Raw genomic sequence first — 22,915 nt, forward strand, 5'->3', positions numbered from 1 at the left:
CATATTCAGCTCCACACCAGCACTGTGGCACCTGCACGAAATTAGTATGATAGTTGCAAAGTCATCGCAGCACCGTAACTCGATATGGCATCTCTGCTACCCGACACGTAAATATTCGTTGGCATTATCTCTGTTAACGGTTTACCCATGAAGAGAACCTATTCCAAATTTTTTCGTATTGTTTTTTCAGGAATCGTGTGTGATTTAACGGCTCAACCAGTAAGAGAAAATCAAATGAGTAGGAAATAAAGTCGATGGAAAGTTGGGGAGTAGCCTACATGATGAGCTCCATGGAGGGCAAAACTGGGAATGAGCGGTCCAAGAGTTCTCACTGATGGTGGATCAAGGAAACACTTGGAGATCTTAACTAGATATTGTTTTGGCTGAAACACCAATCTGCGTTTGTGCAGAACACGCAGTTGTAATCATCTTAAATGAGGTAATCATCTGATGAACAGCTGAGTCTCTCCCGTTAACGCCAAGTTTATTTTCAGTTGAGCGCATGAATCCACTTGCATACAACTGGGCGATTAGGTAGGAAAATTCGGAAACTATGCCTACCTGATGAACCATGGGAAGAGTAGAAGTAATTTTGCATCACGACAAATTAAATCACGCTCACCTCCACGACCTTGGCTGGTTACCACACCTTTTTTTTGTAATGCATATTCACAGGTTCCCAACATGGCTTGGTATCTCAAAGTATGTGCGCATCAGTCTGTCGGCGGCCAATGGCAGTCCTTTATCTGGGTAACGCAAATGGCCTGTTCTACTAAACCGTCTGGCGATTAGTTGTAGATGACTGACCCAACGATAATGGTGTGATGGCGAAAGTTCACTCACAGTAGCAGCCTGACCGATTGCACACCACTGCCAAGTACAACCAGGCTAAAAACAACTGAATCAGCTTCAAATGCAACCATAATCCCATTCCCAGTCTGTGGATCGTGAACTGATTTAACCATTCATTAGTTGTGAATATTCACACGGTTATGGTAATTTATGGTCTCGATCAATGAATCAGGCAACACTCCCAAGGCAAACCTTATTTCACTTGCGTAGAAAGAATACAAGGCATTCAGAACAATCTCACTTGATAATTCAATTAGTGTGGGAGGACATTCTGTATTAGCTAAGATTCATAAAAAAATTATTGATCTGCATTCCGATCAAATATCGTCCCATTAATCAGAGTTTCCCAGCCAGCCTCATGTAGCCCGTACTAATGCTCCGCAGACGTACAACAAGCTATCATCTCTTCAAAATAAAACGTTCGTTTTCTCAGAGATAGCAATAGATCGCACAAAAAAATAGTGACCGCAAGACGTCGAATCCAATAGGATAGAAAACTGCGTTTGAAGTCGCAGAAACGAACAACCAAGAACCAAACGTTCGTTTTCTCAGAGATAGCAATAGAATCCCACAAAAAATAGTGACCGCAAGACGTCGAATCCAATAGGATAGAAAACTGCGTTTGAAGTCGCAGAAACGAACAACCAAGAACCACTCCCACCTGGGTTTTTGGGTATCAGCGAACGGTGCACGAAAAAAAAAACAGGATAAAATCTTTTCAAACGGCTTAACTGTTCAGTACTGTAGGGCATCGAAAGAGAATGTCGAAAAATTGTCTTGGATGACAGCGGACTAACGGCGTGGTCAGTCATTCAGTTCCTTCATTGATTTGAAAGTTATCGTTTACTGAATTATTTCAGCTTCTTTCATGCTTCTTTGTTCCTTCATCCAAATCTATATTTCGCAATGAAGACCTCCACCAGTACAAGTAGGTCGACACGCGCTTACGGGAACTTCCGAGATATTCCTGATATCAAGTGAAACATACAATTTCCGTTTGTTCTATGGTATCATCTGCATCGTTCTAATGGAAGATTTGTCACTTTTCTGGCTCTTTTTATAAGTTGTCTCTGACTTTTCAAATTCCCCTTGATGGAAAAATAACGTGCTTTTGACTTATGAATGAGGAAATATCATCATCGGCTGAGCGGTTTAAACAGTTTGAAGGTGAAAGTTCTCATTCATAGGTTCAGAACCTATGTTTCGGCAATCTGCTGAGACTATATCGCGGTATCAGTATTATTTAGCTGTGAATAAACTCCTCATTTTGCAACGAAACCCAACCGTTCCGAAATTTGTTGCACTGGCCGTTTCTGCCAAGATATTTCGAAAATTAATTTGTTGCCGTATTTTCCATTTTAAAGGTAAAAATTCTGTACATCCTCCGGTTTTATATGTGCGTGGACGTGGCACTTTTCGGACAAAAGTGCAAATCTCTTGTTTGTGTGCTATACTTTTCTGCATTTGGCTTTTGGAGCCCGTTCCCTATTATTCCACAGCAGTGGTCAAAACCAGGCTATGTGTACTTAACTGGCGAGCACAGTTGGACAAATCATCAGTCGGCGGCCCTGATCAAACCATCGGTCAAACAGCGGCCTATTTGTCAGTAGTTGATGACTACAGTGCACGATTTAAACAAACCATGGGTTACGCTTCCACATTTGGAATCTCATGTCCACATTTCGCTTGCTAGTGTTGACCTTCTGGCATTTGCCCGACACCTTAGCAAGTCCTGTCGATGCTGAACCTTCACGCCTCAAAGACATTTCTTCACACTACGAGTCCTTTCTTCCAATGCCGAACTCAGCTAACCCATCGCGTGCTGTCCAACTGAAAGCAGATCCACCGAGCTAAATACGCTACCGTCCAGACCCTACACTTCCAAAGACAGAATGATTCAGCGTCTGCTGTGCTCGATGTGTCGTGGAATTATCTCTACTAAGGTATGTGGGGCCTACCTCTGGACGCCGAAAAGTGTTGGAAATAGGTGCTCTGTTCTCCAAAACTCGGAGATAGCCGGCTTAGTCGCGCAGTGCTACCGTTCGACTGGAGTTTTCTCTAGCCAATTATAGGTGAAAAAGCCGGCCATACGATCCATTAATGGGCAATTCCTCCCCAGGTCTGGACAGGCTTACATCAAGGATGCTTCGCCGAGGCCCTTGCTGTGCATTTCTACTTACTCTAATTATATGAGGGTTGTCCGCCACATCTGTGTCGTGTTCGTATTACGACAGTTCCGAAGGTCCCAAATCCGACTCTACTGGATTAACTGAGACCGATCTCCTTGTAATCCAATCTTGTTCGATGCCTTTATAAGGTGCATGCTGATCACTGGAGCAGCGTACTGCTATTGCTCTCACTCCAGTTTCATTTCTACATCAAGACTGTTGTTTGGAAGCTATTTCGCTGTTACTTACCCTCTCGTCACTTTTCAGTAGCTGCTTCCAATCTAGGTTTGGCGTTTGTTGATATATCGAAAGCATTTGATTCGGTTTCGCATAACACAATCGTCAGAACTTCAGAGGCGTTTGGAGCACCGTCACCTCCACAGTTCCGCACATTCCTATGAAAACGCTACAATTTTCCCCAATTCCGAGATTCACTGCCACAAAGGTGGGAGACAAGGAGATCCACTCTTAACATCATTATTCATCATGACAACTGATGAGGTTCTTGAGTAGAGTATCACCTCCATGACACCTTAGTGGATGACTTTGCTTTCGCTGACGACTGGGTGTGTGTGCAGGAACTCAGTCTAGCCTTAAATAGAAGTTTGAAGCTGTTGCGGTCGAGTTGGGAGGAGCCGGTATGAATATCAGTGCCCGAATGTTGAAAGCAGTGATGATTTGTGGGGACAGGAAAGATCGGGCGACAGCGGTTTCAGTTAAACCTTTTTGCTTCTCCAAGGAACTCATTATTAATTTTGGTCTGACGGACACCGCGACATATTTGGACGACCCCTTTACTTCCGGGAGGAAAGGAGTCTGAACTCACTAACACCAGCCGCACAAAATGCTCGATGAGGTGACGCGTACCCCAATGAAGCCGCATCAAAGAACGGAGATCACAAGGAACTACCTGATACCGAGGCTGACATATTCATCCGTGCTCGGCCAAGTCCAGCGCAACACACTCAAAAGGTTAGACAATTTTATCAGGACTGGGACTTCCTGAGATCACACTCAGTGAATTGTATTTGCTCACCATTTTGGGCTCTACGCGCTTTTGACGCTTTTATGCACGGTACATGCGTTGGATGTCCATTTTTGTCGTTGGCTTTAACACCTGACCCAGTGTGAGGGACAATCCGTGCCTGAGGTGCGAGTCATGACTGTGCCAGCCCTCAACGCGCCTTGAAGAGCATTTGGCATTGTTTGTCTTTTGTTCGGTTGCTTGTCTTTACCCGTGTGTTTCCATGCCAAGCCTTCTTACATACTTTGGTATTCAACTTGTCTGACTGAAATCGTTGGTGGTGCGCTTTCGAATGGGACCATTCCCTCGTTTTATCTAATATTCACCTGTTCACCCTTCCACAGCTATTGCTTGGATTTACCTTTTTGTTTGTGGGCAGGCTGCTAAAAATTAATCGATAAATGAAGGCTCCTAAAAGAAGGTGTGTTCATTTGCACTGAGAAGTATTCCAACCTTCGGTGGGAGTGCAGCGGCAATACACACGTTGGTGGTCGCTTTCGAATGGGACCATTCCCTCGTTTTATCTAATATTCACCTGTTCACCCTTCCACAGCTATTGCTTGGATTTACCTTTTTGTTTGTGGGCAGGCTGCTAAAAATTAATCGATAAATGAAGGCTCCTAAAAGAAGGTGTGTTCATTTGCACTGAGAAGTATTCCAACCTTCGGTGGGAGTGCAGCGGCAATACACAATTAATGAGGATGTCAAGTGTGATTACCGCACAAATAAAAAACATAAGGTGAACTGAATTATCAGTAAATGTTTTACAATCCGATTGCGCAAACTTAGAACCTTCATTTTCTCACTGAAGCCCTGGAGTACTCACCCGGTTGGGGTGATTTGAGCCCGCATGAATTACTTGACATATTTCAGTTTTCCTCAAAATAACACATATTTTGTACTCTTCCGTTATTCGTTGTGATGAGCGTATTCTCCGCTGTATCACAATATCGTAGAAATCTACCCTGCCTCTGCGATAGCTCTCGTCTTTCAGTTCACCTCCGTTTTTTTCAAGTTGCACGAGGGATAAACGTGTTTCATTGCAGCAGCTTACAACCCGCTAAACAGCCTTCATTGACCGTCTGTTGCCGGTTCAGAGCCTATTTCGTTTGATACCCATGCAAGTGACGTAATGCCCTGTGATGAGGTGACATTTTTGTCTCCTAGATTACTAAACACCCATCGACTGTTTGACACTTCCGTCCGAACCGACACCAGTATCCTGTTTCGGTAGATTGCATTTAGCCAATGGACAACTTCAAAGTGCGATTTGTGCGCTTCAGTTGAACAGTTTTGCGATGAAATCTATTCCACGTGAGTGTCTATTAAATTGCCACCTTCGGTTGGGAGCACCAATTTGCTGCTTGTTCCGGGGAGAATCCACCTCACGAGAAGCCAGCTGGCATCGATTAGTCGTGTCATCAATTATGGGAGAATTTATTTAATAATTGTTATTCCACTGTCCCCAAATGTGGGGATGAACGGCAATTTGGAGCTAGGGACTAATACATACTAATTGTGCGAAGAATGCATTTCTCTACGCCTATTGAATTTAATGACTGTTGGTCATACTTTTATCGGACGCTCTCATACTTCAACATTGTGTGCTGCCAACCAATTTCAGTGAGCCTTCATACTTCACAGACGAAGTTTCTTCATCACAGCCACGGTAGCTTGTTGTGCCAAGAATCACACCTACAAACTATACCGCACTATCCTCCTAATGCTGGTCGGCGAATGCACTGTGGTGGGGCGAACCGCGATCATGTGGCGGATACTGTTTTCTTCCACGCGATGAAATTTACTAACGATAAAGAGCCACAAGTGGCCGAACTCCTCCGGATCCAGTGATATCTTTATTATACATATATATGCATATATATATATATATAATGATCACAGATATCTAGAGATATTTTTGCTCACGCTCCTTTGCCTTCTAACCATCATGTTAGTCTTTGCGGTAGTCTGTGTTGCAGAATACTGTTGTGTTATTCCTATAAGATCGAGCTCTTCTTCTGGGAGACACCTCTTGGTGGCCATGGTAGATGTAGATACGATACACTCAGCGCACCATTGAAAATCAACCCATTCACAGGTTACAAGATGCTATGTCTTTGATGGGCCACAGTAGCCCGGCGGAGATTCTTCCGATCAGGTTTGCGAGTGACCTGTTGCGGAAAGGCGTGAAAAAGGGCTTGGGCATTCAGATCTCCTATGAAGCACACACATGGATGCTTTCGACAATTTCCAAACGTCCAAGTCTGCATAGGACACATGAACAAGCTAACCAGAAATGTGAATCATAGACTGGCTGGCCGTTTCAAAAACCACCTAGACCCACAGTCACATTTGTACTATTTAGACTATTTAGTACTGACATATGAAATAAAAATTTAGTTCAAACCTCTTCATTGGTCCTTCACAGCCACAATAGGTAACCCAGACGAGCTGTCGCGGTTCAATACTGGATAGCCGAGTCCCTTCCATTGCATATTGGCCTGGGTGATAAATCTGAAGCGTCTTAATGACGTGATGGAACAGGTTCAATGATGGGCTGTGCATAGGCAGTTGTAAAAAACGAGGACATTGGGTAGGGAATCGCAAGGCTAGGGCATGCAACATGTGATGGGTGCACTCACACATCTGCCACCACCCAACGGGAACCTTGCGGGCTGTGCACTCGACCAAGAGTGCACCTTACCACTTACAACTGTCCTATAGTGTTCCCGTGAAAACTGGTTTGGTTGTGGCATTGTTCAGGCTTCAAGTGCAGCGTGGCTGAAACGTGTCTGCGATAAACCGAAAGCACGATTGTACTTGTCTCATCTTCGTCACCATTGAGGCGTGCAAAGCGCGTTGGCAGAGAGTGACTACAGAAGGGATATGCGCAGGCTCTCAAAACCCCTGATTAAACTCACTGATAAGCACTCGCATCCTACACTAATCTCTTCTGCAGTGACGCGCAGACAACTGTCCGAATAAGTTATTTTGCTGATTGTAAAGTGAACAGCCACGCTCAATACATATACGGAGGCCTCACGTGACCAAAGCGCCGCTTATTTTACTTTACGGTGTCACTGTGGGGCCTCAGTTACTATTCCAGATGGGGGCTCCATCCAAGACATAGTGGAGAGGCCAGGGCAAAGTTTGCTTTCGTTTTTTGTTGTTGGGGCAAGTGGTCGAATCAGTGAAGCCTTCGCTGCTACATCAGTTTCTTGAGCTGCGCGATGGTGAAACAAGCCCCGCAACCACTGATTTGGATACTATGCCAAGAGAGGCACGCTGACAACAATCACCACGATTTGACAGGTGAATATTCGTCAAGCGAGTGTACTTTAGTAAGGCTGGCAGGAGGGACCGGTGTAGCAGCACTTGTTATAACCCTGTGCACAAACCGAAAACGAAACACGTGAAAAAGTTTCGGTACGTTAACATAACGTTGGCATTTTAGTCCTCAACATAAGTGTTCATTTTGCTAGGAAGGCAGCACTCCCGAAGTCCGACGCCCCACTATAAGGTGTTGTTTATTGAGTAGGCTGGCACAAAGTTTGTCAAACTAAATTCATAATTGGAAATTAGACAATGGTATTGAGCGACTACAAAAACTGCCTGTTTTCAATGTATGCATCGACTAGTTTTCAAGGTTTAAACATGGAGCTGCGCATAAGAAAAGCTGCGACGAGACAGTCATGAGAAATTCCGTGTTAACCTGGTTAGAACCTCTGTAGGAGGTAGTTCGTATGATTTGAGTGCAAAAAACGTCTGCATTTCTTTTCATGCAACGTTATCTCGAGGAGTCCATTTTTCTAGCCATACATGATTTATTGTTCTTCCAATGCATTCCCGGACTGACTAAAAAAACGTCTTTCTCACTTTGGTTTTTGAGGCATGCTAGCAGGAACTGTTGAATGAAACTGTAAACTCTGGACAAAGTGACGCTTGTTTCACTCGTCCTCAAGGGTCCCGTCACATTCCCCAAGCCCACACAGGTTTTATGTGAAGCCTCTCTAATTTGCAACAGTTGATTGAAGCTCACTCTCCTGCTCGTATGCAACGCCAATATACCGCCCTACTCCTCATTAGGGTCCACTTCCTGTGGATGAAATTTCGATTAAACATGGCCCAGCGACTAAGTTTCCGAAAACGCCATAGGGAATCTGCCATAACCAGTAATTTGTACGCCGAAATTCCACCACTGGTGCAAAACTTCATCTCCTGGAATTGGAATACGAGTCGAAAATACGAAAGGAATTCCAAGTGATCAATAGCTCTGTGGGCTGCAAAAAACCCTGACGATTTGGGAACAGCATACACCCCATCAGAGTAGAAATAAAACAAATATGAACATTAGCGAAATACACCCATTTGCATACCAATTTTGTTTTAACTGGAACCCAGCGGAATCTTCCGTTTACGATGTTCTTAAGCAACTGAATGTGCTGCACCAGGCTGCCTCATATTTCAGCTGGCAAGATATTCGAGATATCGCGGTACATTGCATAAAACACCAGCTGGGTTCGAGATGAGTCCCCCTTCAAAACCAAATTGGTATGCAGATAAGTATATTTCGCTAATTTCGTGCAATTTTATTTCAAGTGGAACAATAGGTTGGCGGAAACTGGGGACCGCGCCTATCTGATGAGTCCCAAGAAGGGCGAAACCGGTCGTGGGCTGTCGAGGAGTTTTCAGTAACCTTATGAGTAGCGCATTACTTCTAAAACATGAACATCCCAAATCCTAATAGACCACATGGCTAAGATTCTGCAACGAGGTGATCACCAGCACCATAATTCTGCTTGTTTTCGTTCCATACAGTCATGCTATTTCCACAAGAGTTGCTTCATATTTGCTTTTGTTTTCTTCAGAAATTTACCTAAATGTGCCTATCATGCCTGCAAACGTCACTTTTCTTTACCCCTACCAATATGACGATGAGAGTTCGAAATCTTAATGTATCTTGTATTCCAGATATTTTTTAAAACGTACAATGGATGTGCGGTGTACGCAACTGAATCGACTGAATCGACCAGTTGACCTTATCCACTCGCCATCCACCTGATAACCAATCTAGACTATCATGATGGCTCAGCAACTTTCAGATGATTGTCTCGCCAATGCGATATTGTCTACAAGTGCTACAATCGCCCGTGGGCTCCTAAATTCTAGTAAACTCTTGGTGCGTCAGGACGGACACTCTCACAAACCTTTCAGTTATGAACCATCCCACCCATGCGATGCAGAGGTTGGGCGGTGTATATTTGTTTTTCAACATCAAAAGTTTTTGAGCGATCCAGCAAGACAGCACAGCTACCCGTATCATTTAATCTCATTACAACTTCACTGATTATAACAACACTTTTCTCTTTCTTTATTAGTGAGCTGTATGAAACCTTTTCTAATGCATTTTTGTTATGCCGTCTCTTCTTCGACATCAGTCATCGGTTACCCAAGAATGGTTCCTTCATCCCCAATATCCAGCCAAGTTCTATTGTTGCTGGACTCAAGCCACGCCGCTGAAATCAAAACGTTCACCCTGTGCAACTTCGCTTCGATGAAAGCCATCACTACGGCGGTTTCCCTTTTAGACGAATCTTTCTGTTACTGGTCACCACAAGAAAAACGTCTTTCCACCGAACAATGAGATTGTGCGTTACATTCAAACGTCAGCAAACCACCAGCACCAAGGGACAAGGAGAATAATCCGTAATTCAATTTGTCTATCTGTTATGCATCCGAGGCCCTCTTATGAAATCCATGAAAAGTGTACATTATGAAGTATCCGTTATCACAGTGACTACGCCCCGAATGACTGGTACTCACATACATGCCACAAATTAATGCATTTAATTTGATTGGCTATTGCTTAGAACCGTCCGATTACACGATCATCTTTCATGGGACAACCATTGGAAGTGGTCGATATTAGTCTATTGCAGCCTTTCATAAGCTGAAGCACAAACATACTGAGGTGTTCCGGTGAACTGAAAACAAAATGCAGATACTAACAGCGGTATTTCATCGACAGTTTCTAGCATCATTCAACTCTATATGATGTTTTATACAAGCAGTTGGTGGTGGTGAACCTTGCAAAGATTCATATGTGATTGTGATGCACACCCAAAGTCTATATGTAAGCAATTTCCTCACTGATATCGAATTAATTAGGAAGTATTTAAGTACTGCACAAAAATAACTCCCACCTGTGCCAATCACCGTGTCGATTTTCAGTGATTTGGCACAGAGGTACCAGCCCCTCGTTCCGCACTGGCTACGTCCGGTCGGTTTTGTGAATATTGTAAATTTTTCAAGCGAACACAGTGGCCAGATTTCGTTTAGTTATTAGAACAATTTCAACTATATTAACTGAACGGACTGCGCCGAAGCATCGTCATTAGACTCATGACAATGAATTTCGCATTCTGGTAGCAAGTAAATCAGTTCGCCAGATAACTTACCTAATTGAACCTATGCTATTTTGTCATCAGTCCAGAAAATAGCCCGCCTCTTCGGGCAGCTGCCGCTCAGCTAATCACAGTTGATTGATAAGGTCAAAGCAAATTTATCCAACAAATTTATCCATTAAGGCAGCTTTAGTGACAGGTTATACGGTTCTCACTGAACTTATGCACGTGGCGATTGGACAGAATTGCTTACCCTGTGACGTCTACCGAAATATCTTTTAGGACTTCAGGTTGATGAACAAAGTGTATTGGATACAATCTACTTCCACCATTTATTTCATCCCGCAACTGAAGTCAACCTGTGCTGGGAGACCGGGTAGTATGCTACTGCCTTTCTAAATCGTGGGGATTCATTATCAGTGTGGACTTCACAAATCTTCGGAAATGTTCCGATAAGTAGTTTGACGCAGGTTAGTGCTCAGTTTTCTACTCTACAATCCAAATTGGAACTAGCGGGCTTTCAAAACACGTCAGTCGACGCAACTGTCTAGCAGATTTGTGGTCAGTTCTGATCCCACAAAAGCGCATTCTGTAATGAGGAAGCGAAAAACGTTAATAGGACAAATTCATTGATCCTTTTTGGTAATTGCTTCTGACCTTCACGGGCAGTGTGTGACGCTTGCGGATTCAAGGTTACGCATGCGGATTTCCTGAACGTATGTAGTATTTCGTTTGAGCAACGCACATTTGAGCCAAATGAGTAAGAAAGTGTGAACCCTCAGTATACCTGACGGTGGGAATCAGCAACGCATGGTGTGGGACGAAATTTTCCTCCCTGAAACTTTTGATAACCGTATATGCTGAAGTTCCCCTCCTGAAGTCGTATCAATAAAACCAGGAGTTCGCCGCAAACTCTTCGATAAAAAAGTGGCATTTTTCTGGGGCCACAATCAGTTGGGCACCAAGTATTTTGGATATCAGACGGACGCAATAGTTTACACTTGAGGTTTGGGTGTATTCATATATCTTCATCTTTTGAAACGAAGCTGGGACCACAATCAGTTGGGCATCAAGTATTTTGGATATCGGACGGACGCAATAGTTTACACTTGAGGGTCGGGTAGATTCATATATCTTCATCTTTTGAAACGAAGTGGGAAAGCAACTTTGGCTAACTGCCCTCATCATCTTCGGATCACCTTTATCCTCTCGGTCATTATCATTTTCACCAATATGAATTTGTACTGACGTGCAGTTTATTTAGATAAACCTCTACCTTTAGAATAAGGACGAAAGGAAGGGAAAAAGAGTATATTACTAAAGGGCTACAACCGAGGTGCCTAGGTACATACACTAAAGGCTCTGGATAACTGTTGATAGTGGGGAGCAAGTGATTTCTGTTAGCGGGGGTAACTTACACATGAAGCACAGTGTTGATTTAGCAGATAGTTATATCTAATGGAGCCAGATACAGCAGAACGGTATAGTCGTTGTTTTTCTTCGCTGAGCTGGGAAATTTGACTGCAAACGTTTCATCACCAATCGGGGTGACACGATCATTGCGTTGTTAGGTAGCGTAGTGGTGCGTAGCGAGGGATTGGTGGTTGTGCACGACCGAATTGCCTAGCTCGGCGAACAAACCAGTGACCATCTACGCTACCAACATTTTCCTCTATGGAGAACGGTATGTTTATTCATGATAAGTAGTATGATGTGAACGGTTCAGACGTCTTTTTTGTGTTAGCATATCATGGGAGTACCATATGGTTTGATATTCTCATTTCGACGGCCGGCAAAATTCAGTTGCATCACGGCCCTGAACAATCATCGTCGTTCCTTCTTTTGTGTACAGCAGAGAGAAGCGATATTTCAAGCAAGCTGCCCCATAAACACATTTGGACAGAACCTCACTAAAACGCCGAGCAATATGAAAGAGACAGCTGACAGGTTACCAGTTGCGTGGGCGACTGTGAATAGATATAGTGGAATTTCGAGGCAGAATCGCTGCGTTATTTAATTAAAATCATCCAAGAAAGGCAAGTCCGACTGATGAACCGTAAGGACACAGCAGATCCTGATACGTTTCCATTGTTACTTTGGGATGAAACTGAAATTAGAAGCGTTTCCTACTTAGTCGGCAAGCGACGTGATATTTTGAGTCTTCTAATTAGCCAATCACAAGTGATCAAGAAGTCAATGGACAACCACCCGAAAGATTGTTGAATACGATAACTGTAACTAAAGTAATGAAACCCAACCAGAAAAACGATAGCTTTAATAGTATTTCTCACAGTATATCAGACAGCACCAAAATTCAGTAAATTATTAATATCTTAACTGAACCAGTCTTTGCCTGGGCGAAAACTACTCTCGTGAGAGGACGAAATCCCACCACAAAATCGCAGTAGTTCCAGATATCAGTCAGTAATCACGAAGTGCTCTCTAGGTTACATTTGTGAAAAATGATCAGTTAACCTAAACATCCATAGCTCGTAATTTTTGGATGATATGCAGGTAGTATGCATTCATGGGCAAGATTAAAACTGATGCCAGGAATTAGAGGGGATTCATGCACAAAACGAATGCCCGATATCGAGTATTTTCGCATACGCATCCGATGCATTGAAGAGGTCTGACATTGCATTCTCGAGGTGACAAGGGGGATGTCGTTTCTCGGATATGGTTGTCAGGGTGATGGACAATTAGGGCTAATACCTATGCGCATCCCTATCTGTCTCTCCTCGAATGGCTCTGGTTCATTACTTATGCAAAAATAGGATGGTTTGATGGGCGAACTTGTCTATTTTTCTCGCGTGTGTTTAGGAAAACTCCCGGAGAACATAAGCGTGCTCCGAGGTCTTAGATGTCTTGGATAATTCAAACGTTCTGATACCCGGTGTAGTTGATGTTCCACTTCGGCTGCCCGCTGTTCTTTGCATACATGATTTACTTTTTCCAAACGCAGTGTGAGTAATTGTCGTTAAGCAGGCGGGCGAAGCACTCAGGAGATCCTGAATGCGTGGTGCTGCTTATAAGCTGGACACTTGTATCCCAATGTATAACATTAAAGACAAGGGTCTCTACGATCCAGGCTTGAGCTTCCTCATGAATGCTTTGAGGTTGAATGTCGTCTGTAGCACTTGTAAACTGCCATTTTTCATGCTCAGTATCATTGTCCTTTTCCCTATCAATATCAGTCACATCGCTGTACAAAAATTTGTTTTACTGAAATACAACCGCAACCGCCCGCTTCATGGGTTCAATGTGAGTTTGAAACTTTTGCTGAATGACTGTTGTTGTGACTTCCGGTTGGCTATAATTGGCTGCTACTAACTCTCTAAACTAACTCTGAACGTGAACAAAAATTTTAGCTACAAGAGCTGGACTAATCTATTCACATCTGTGGATTAATATTGCGACCACCGGAGATTTGGAATACCTGGAAGGTGGAACTTCTCTTGATGTGGTGGTTCAATGGAATACGGAACTACGGAATCTCCTACTGTGAACTGTGAGTCAAGATTTACCTCGATTTTTCTCCTTTTGACTTTGTTACATTTGTTGTTGTTAATTTGTTCTGTTCAATAGAGACTCCTTAGGGCCGTTAACCACTACACGTCTTCCATTTTGAGATAAACAACTAATGCCTTATCAGTAACATAGCAGACTGTGCCTTTTAGCCTGAAATGAATTGGAGTTTTCGACATATGTTCCAGTATCTTCTTTAGACCCGGTCACAAGACTAAAGATGTCCTTGCACGGCCAACCTGGCAGATGATGTCCTTATTTAAGCGAACATTCAGTTCTAGTGGGATTTTCGCATCTCATTCCACATCTCATTAACAGTGCTTGGTGGCGACGGTTCCCATGCATTTCACTGCTGGAAGCACTCCAATAAAATTCAGATTCAGCCATTATACAAAGCCAAAACAACAGTTAGCAGAACACTGAGGCTCAAACACCAACTATTCTGGTGACACCAACGTATTGTTATAATGACCAGAAGAAACGTTTTAGACGAAGTTACCGGTTCGATTGAAACTGCTGTTTTCTTTCAGAAGCGGTTCTCCACTGAAGTAAAATTGCAGATGGACTGTCCGTTGAACAAACCAGAATAGCTATAATGCAAATTGCGAAGCAGCAAAATCGCCCAAACGGAATTGTTCAGCGAAGAATTTGGTGAAAATATGTATATGTAAGCTGTGAAAAATGGACAGAACATCAGTCAAACTGCAGAATAATTCATCTGTCTGATCCTGTAGCGATTAAAGGTCCTGAGCAGTCTCCAATGAGCACGGCAAACTATCAACGTAAGTCAGATATTGTGTCACAAGGTGAACCATCCAAAGCAATCTTGGCTCACAATTCACAAGAGGAAATTTCGCAGGTTCATATTTCGTTAAACGACCAAAACAAGAAAAGGTTCTACTACCCTGGTATCCCAAACTCCCTGTAATCGCAATATTAAATCACTGATGTGAATGTTCCCGTGTTTGCAGCTAAAATTTTTGTTACCATTGGGAATTGGTGTCAGCAAATGTTACTAAACATTCAGTCACAACAAGAGTCACTCAACAAAAGGCTCAAAATCTCGTCAAGCCCAAAAAGTGGGGGCTTGTTGTTGTTTTCATTACAACCAAATTTGTACAATAGAGTGACCAATATTGACAGGGAGAAAGATGATCTTGAAATGTGAAAATAGCAGTTTACTACTGCCACAATCGTGTGACCGTATTGCGTTACTTAGGTCACATTCTACTTGCCAAAGCAAATTTCTTGACTATAATATATGCTATGGAGAGTTTCTTAGCTAACGTAGGTGATTTTTGTGTGGGATACAGCAATTCCACAAGTCGTAGTTATTACTCACAAGGTTACTGAAAGCTTTTCGGCGGCCCACGACTGGTTTCGTCCTTCTTTGAGCTTATCAGGTAGGTGCAGTCCCCGAGTTTCCGTCAAAGATAGGTTCTACTTGAACCCAAAGTGGATAGATTTTGACATAATACTCATCTCCATATCAAATTATACTGCGACATCCCATCGTACCAACTGAAACATGAGGTGGCCTTTGTGCAACACATTCGGTTGGAGAACATCATAAACGGAAGATTCAAATAAAAATCAAATTGATATGAGAATGAGTGTACTTGTCAAAAGTTGCGGTTGTGTTTTGACTATGTGATCGATTTCATTACCAAAGTTTGCGCATTTTAGAAGTCGCCCGAAACATAGAAAACTGGTAGTGAAAATATAGCTTCCCGAAGCCTTGAATCGTACCAATGAAACATGAGGTGGCCTTTGTGCAACACATTCGGTTGGAGAACATCATAAACGGAAGATTCAAATAAAAATCAAATTGATATGAGAATGAGTGTACTTGTCAAAAGTTGCGGTTGTGTTTTGACTATGTGATCGATTTCATTACCAAAGTTTGCGCATTTTAGAAGTCGCCCGAAACATAGAAAACTGGTAGTGAAAATATAGCTTCCCGAAGCCTTGAAATTGATGGTGAAAGCAGCGGAGACATAAGTCGGTGGATTTCGGAGACAGAAGATGCGACAGGCGAGAAACACATGGTGGCCGTCCTGGAACTACCAGCGACAACATTTGTAGCTACCAGTGTCAAGGACAGTCCACCCAAAAGTCGGAAATAACTTGCGAAAAGCAGAATCGTTCAGAGTTGAGTTAAAATAGCATTCACCACAGTTGCGGGTCCCTGGCTACCTGTGTACTGATTCGGGTATCGTGTGTGTTGATTAAATCATGGCAAACTATAAACAGTCCCTCATTTCGGCGAATTAACCTCATAATACCGATTTGTCTAAATCGCCGGAAATGATTCTCCACGATACGTTCACGTGCTTCCAAGGGAACTGGTGGAAACCAAAAAGACAGCATGCATTTATCCTATATCCCAACCTATTTTCCGAATTTTTATTTTCTTACCAAGGCTACATATGAAAGATGCAGCTATTCAAGTTGGGGAAGCAAACCACAGTTTAGTTGCACACTGTCTGGTAAACTCGTCACTATCACTGACCTTGGCAGTTCGTGTCACATTTTCTCTTCGCTGAGACTGGATTGAGTATAATGTATTAGCTGTCTTGAAAACAAAAGATCTTTCTCCACCCCGTGTGTCCGAACATGTTTGTTGCTTGGTTTTCGTAGGGTATCTTCTCGAGTGATGTGTGTAGTGGACACTGTACCTCGACAGCTGCATCCACGGTGGGCTGATTTTTGTCTAAAGATTGCATTCAATAGAGTAGGAGTACACGCCCGTCTCCCGTACCGCGATCTTTTTACCCCCTTCTGGTCTTGCAAGACTTCATGTTGTTAAGTGAATCCTGAATCAAACGCGTTGTTCTCCTAGAAAGGCTTAACCAGCTGGTTACTTAATAAAAATACCTTAATAGATGATTGTAGTTAATTAGGTGAAAATGGATGTATCGTGCTGTTAATTATGCATGGTTTAACCCCTTGTGACCATAAAACACCTTTATTACCAGAGGATTTCGTTCACTTTTCCCATCGTTTATTCCGTACTTTCGTTTATTCCGAACTTTTGTGCGAATGTGCACACTTACCCCAGTGCGTTTGGTTGGCCTAAAGACGCACACGAAAAATCTCACGAAAACCACGGAGCATCACAAACAGCCTCTGATTAGATTAGCATCATTAGGAATCCCAAAAATGTCTTACATTATCGTTTATATGGGGTTTTCCTAAATAGCCAGCTTCAGTGCGCATTTCATTTTCACCCATTCTTCGCTTAGCCGACCGCTGAGAAGACTGATTGTGTTCATTTGTGCAGTTTCGTCATTTTCTCAATACCCAGAATGACATTCTTGAATGGAACCCATCTTAACTGAAGAATTTGTTTTTTTCTACTCAGGGGTTGTGGATTTGCTTTTCTGTAAAATTTAAGAATTCCCGTAAGTGAAGTGATATTTTACATGAGATTTTCGGTGCTTGCTTCATGGTCGGGAACGGCAATTAGCCGGGCTTTACGACTAGATTAGCCGTTGCGTTTTGCGATATCCCTAGATGTAAATGTGGTTCTGATACATTGTGGTGATTCCGAAATCAACCAGGCACTTTGTCGTTTTCGTGTAATGCGTAGCTAACTGTGTCGAGAAAAGGAGAGTCCTCACGTTCTGAGGCAGTTCTGAAATGGGAGTGTCAAATGAGCTAGTTATAAACTACTGACAGTATTCTAGTAGCTGAGCGAGTGAATCAAGTTGAGTATGGATTGTGGTATGTTATACTGTTATCTTCACATTCATGCCAAATTTATCTCAACAGTGTGACTTTTCAGATACCTTGTTTTCATATATTCGTGTGACTGTGTAGAATCAAGTTATGGATTGTGGTATGTTATACTGTTATCTTCACATTCATGCCAAATTTATCTCAACAGTGTGACTTTTCAGATACCTTGTTTGTTTATATTCGTGTGACTGTGTAGATGCTGAGACTGTCGTCCTGAAACAAATCTGCCTTCACATACTAAGATCCAGTGACCACATATTGCAGGACAGCTGTAGGCCATTTTACCGTTACGGTGATTGACTACTCTCCGGGATGATGACTGGGTGAGGAGCAGCTTACTACCAACCCAGTGTGGCTATGATGGTTTAGTTGAACCCGACGACTCCAGCACACGTTCCATGCAGGCTAACTTACGCGACACTACAGAAAAGCACACTAAGAAGGCAAAGCAACTCATCCTATCTTGATAAGGGTAACTCCAAATAATATGGAACCTGAATTCGACGAGCAAATGCATATTCTATGGGGCAGCTGTGGTGAAAATCACAGCTGGCTTTAGTCTGAATGAGTTTACATTAACCAACTAATGAAACAAAGTGTACTACGGGACCGAAAACTTACGAGTAATGTATGGCAAACGCTAGCGTGAAGTGGGTCAGGGTAGTTAGAAGATCACTGAAAGATGATAAATAACTTGGCCCGACTATCAGATGGATTATGTGGGGACAACTCTCACATCTTCTCTTGCATCAAACGTTGACGACGGTGGAAGGGCTAATTGCCCGTATTGAATGGCAGGATAGGGAGAACGTTTCTCTAATGCCGGTGGAAGAACGGTCTTCTTGGCACATCTATGAACAGATGTTTAGTATGACCGGCTAGGCGCCTGTGGGGGATACAAGGATTGGAGGTGGGCGCACGGGAATTTCAGCCCTTTTTACTTATTTGAGAATGCATCCCAAATGTCGATACGATGTCAATGCAATCAGGGATAAAATTTCGATGCTTTTTTACCGTCGCGTGCGTGCGCTGGCTGTCCCAACTGTCTAATCTTTCGATCCGTCACTCAGGAGTCACAGTTTATCTGAGGCTTCGGAGGAAATAATAGTCGAACTGTCCTTTGAAACTTTCATGTGATCATCAGCCTATTAACTGGATTTATGGTGAGAAAGTTCACGAACAACTGATCTGACTGAGTGCACCAGGTATAACTAGAATGTTTCGGCTTCAAGCCTCCATAACTGAGCTGGTTCACGAGAGGACTAATTGCCCACTACTGAATAAAATTCTTGGGTTTAGAAACCGGTTGGCCGAATACCTCAACAGAACCTTGTACCGTAATCATCATACTAACCTACTCAAACAACCGGTTAGCCACTCTCCCAAAAATGCATGTGAAACAGGTTATAGTCTTCACGGACATCTTGGGGATTCGGCAAATTATCTAATCTTAACATGTTTTGGGCAGTTGGCAAGAGGATTTGTACTAGTTGACGGAAAGGTCTGACACACTTTTAATCCAAACAGGTGCTCACACTTCAGGACAAACATCGTTACTATTTGTTGGCCAGCAGCTAAAACTATCTCGAAGGACCTGGATTCCAGATTTCCGAAATTCATGGAGTGACTCCAGGAACAAAAATGGTACGATGCAAGCAATAAGTGAAGCTCCCGATACTTCCGGTGGGGCATTTTCTGCTGGATAGGGGATTCTGCATCTAAAGTTCACGGAACCAAGAATGCGGACTTTTATATTGTGCTACAAGTAAACGCGAGGACATGAAACAAGGGTAAAGGCTAGACACCGGACGGGCTTTGTTGTCAATAAAAGTCCACTTCGCTAAAGGCATGAGTCAGGATTCGTCAAATCATCACGCCTTAGATAATAGGCTCACTGAAGTTGTCGTCAGGTTGCGCTCTCTCCGTCAAGATCAATAAATAAAGGTATACTTTTAGGTTACAAGCACAGAATTGGGGAAGATGCTAGCTACCAGTGCGTGCACATCCCTGAGAAACCGAAACATCCTATGAGACGACGGTTAGAAATGCTCATCAACTTTATGGGTTATACTGAAGAAAGTAATTGGTGAATTTGCAATTTTTTCAACCAGATCGGTTTAATCAGAACAAGCATCCTGCTTGCCCTTCAGACTGGTGACCAAGCATCTTTATGCGTGTACTTCCTGGGGGAAGTTTTATTTCTTCAGCAGTATTACGTTGCTACATCTCAGAAAGCTTCCGGATTAAGATATTTGGTATTTCTCCCATATTCAGCTCTGAAGTCCTGGCAGCATCACGGCTTGAACACAGTCATGCAATACACAGAAGAGTAATTTTCAGGTCACACGGTAGCGGTGCGGTAACACCATCACGGTCGTCTGATTCTTTGCGTACGGCATAACGGGCAATGGAAAACATGAGACTGCTTGTACTCCCTCTTGTCTCCCCCCAAACCAACTATAACTCAGCTGTAAGTACATCAGTCAGCCTTAAAAAACGAATTATCACATTCCACCAACCTCATCTGACGGCCTACGCCCAGGGTCCGGAAATCACTCAGTCTCTATCGCGGCCTCTGGCGTTGAAATTCCCAAGCAATTTGGCTGACGACCAGCTCTTTCACATGCGTTATAGGGGCCGTCACTAAATACGGAATTCAAGTGGGACACATGTGCTCCTTGGGCATCCTAGTTCTTTACGCAGCGCTGGCAACATAATTACAATAGTTTTGCAACCACCACAGCCGTTTGAACCCAATTTTTCACGGCCTTCAGTCTGCCAACGGAGGCTACCTTGCTCCGTGGAGCGCCTCCAGATGGCGGAATCTGCGTTATCTCGCTGCCGAATTTCGAACGAGTTTATAATATCGGATATACGGATTACGCCTCATTGTGCCAACTTATGTGCCAACCGATTTTAGCTCCGGCTCCGGAGGACAATTCCTATTGCCACCAACTGCCCCTTGTTGGTGCAGAATTTGGTCCTATATAAGCCTTTAATGCTCTACGCTTCTGTATGCTGTTTACAACGGCGCTCATATTGACACAATGCCCCAGCAATCAGCTGGCACCCGAAAAACTATCCTTTTTAGGTTTTGACTCTATTCAGAAGCATAAATGCTATGCGGGTTCTCGATCCGTTTAAATTTGCTTGCTGTTTTCCTGTGGGTACTAATTTTTTTTAGCCGATCGGTGACGCAAAGGCATAAGCCCTTACTAACTATCAGCTCATCGGTGCCTTCTCTGTCTCTTTGCGAATAGCGAGAAAAGTTCGCAAGAAAACTCCCCAGAATATTACAATATCGCATAAATTGCTCCATTGGGTCAAGTCCGGTTTGACCGAACTCGTCCACACGTGTGCGAGCATATCCTTCTCCGACCTCAACACCTCACCAAACTTCAACTCTAGATGGCCCGCATTTCCTTGTTTTTTTGGGGTTTGGACAACACACCACACGACCTTATTGCAAGCTATCAAAGAATCCTGGACACCACTGCCCATCTTTTATACCGGCTGACTGCTTCAATCAATATCCTCAGGAGTAAGAATGGGTGGTTCTCTCTTCAATCTCAGCCCTCTGAGATGAATCAGTGACGCCGCTCGACGCATTACTCGCATTACCACCCCTCAAAATATTCTTCCGCAAGGATTCAATCCCTTCTATTTGCTGCTGACTCAGAATATCACATATTGGCCAGCGAACTCCAAACAAGACAATTAATAACTGTTTCTAATGCTCTCAAGGTAATGGCTTCCTTGAATCACTAATTAACCGTGCACACGACTTTTCACAAATCTGTCGACTTCAGTCCAATTTATCAACGTCATCTTGACTCTACGTAATCCATAACTTGAAACGAATAAGTGATCTTCTCCTAATAGATCTCAATATCTATCCATCAGCCCGACAAAGCTACCCATCCGGCTCATCTTTCGGGTGAATTTGTCGTTGCCCGGTCACCCTTTATCCGCTCTATTTTTGCAGCATTCTGACATTTTTTGACCCGCTCTCCTGAAGATTATCAAAAATGTACCAAAGCAATTCGAAAATGTCATTTGAAAATTCCATTTTTTGTGAATGGCACTCTCGTCCGCATTTCGCCCAGGACGCCCCGCGTGCACCAACAAATTCGCCGAAAAAGCTCAGCTCTCAGTTTTTCTTCCCCGTCATTTCGCTCATCTTTGGGGGCAGCCTCGTCAAGTTATCCTTTCGACTCGCTCTGGGAAAACCTGTTTTCTCTGTAGTATTACTTTCGTAAAACAAACATCCAGGATCAACCGCATCGATCCCCAAATACTGTAGCATCAAATAGCTACTTAATAAGGCTTTCCAGTTAACGTTGCTCCTTCCACCATGAACTAGCCCTCCCTCGCTTCTGCCTATCCTCTCACCTTCACCAGACTGGTTACATTTCATGCACAGGTTGCACGCTTTTTTTCGCGCATTAACCTAGCCTTCAGGCCAAGTAGCGGAGGTGGAGAGGATAATCCGTTTTGACAACTTGAGGTACGATCATAGCTATACACTCATACGAAGTAGATTAACATGGTCATTTGTGCTCAACCCAACTAGTAGTCAAATTGAATGGATATACAGAAATAGATGGAATCCGTTTCGTTTTAGGTGTGCCCAATGTGGCGGTCGGATCTATGCAATTTTGAGGGAGTGTACTGGGAAAAAGACTAGGGCGATAATCAAACGATAAGGCAAGGACATGGCGAAGGATTGAGGCTTATGAACGTCTAACGACGGAAAATTCAAGATCGCGCTTTGGGACGATGGAAGGCTTTGAGCTGAGAAAGATAACGCCTGTGAAGATCGGGTAATTTGAAAAGTTGGGAAACCAAATGACGTCATCGCCAGTCAGAGCTATAAACTTGAGAGCTTCTAAACCTGATATGAGGGGCGTACCAAAATCCAGTTAAATTGAGGGGCCCGAAGAAAGCAAAAGCCCTTTTAATGAAGCTGTCGCAAAACGTGAAACGCCCGTATATCGTGGAACAAGATGGTACCCATGGGTAGAATAGGGTGATTATTGTCCGAAGCCCTCTGAAAGCGTATCAGGACGGCCACATGTTTGAAAATGTGACAGATTCAGCAAACTGACGATGTACCTGTATCGAGGGCGGTCAGTAATATGGACATATATACAAATCAAGATAAATCAAGGTTATATTGGTCTAAAAAGCATTTTGCT

General features: G+C 43.3%; 1 protein-coding gene across 1 annotated transcript in view; it reads left to right on the top strand.

Moving 5' to 3' along the window:
* T265_05100 (hypothetical protein) overlaps window positions 1-20,708 on the top strand; it is a gene marked incomplete at both ends in the record, with an annotated part of 28,897 nt that extends 8,189 nt beyond the window's left edge. Inside the window, one exon of the mRNA XM_009170017.1 lies at window positions 20,492-20,708. Coding sequence (XP_009168281.1) covers window positions 20,492-20,708 — 217 coding nt within the window. The remainder of the gene's footprint in view (window positions 1-20,491) is intronic.
* Between the last annotated feature and the right edge of the window lie 2,207 nt (window positions 20,709-22,915).

Source organism: Opisthorchis viverrini, assembly GCF_000715545.1.
Source record: "Opisthorchis viverrini unplaced genomic scaffold opera_v5_92, whole genome shotgun sequence".
Taxonomy (NCBI): domain Eukaryota; kingdom Metazoa; phylum Platyhelminthes; class Trematoda; order Opisthorchiida; family Opisthorchiidae; genus Opisthorchis; species Opisthorchis viverrini.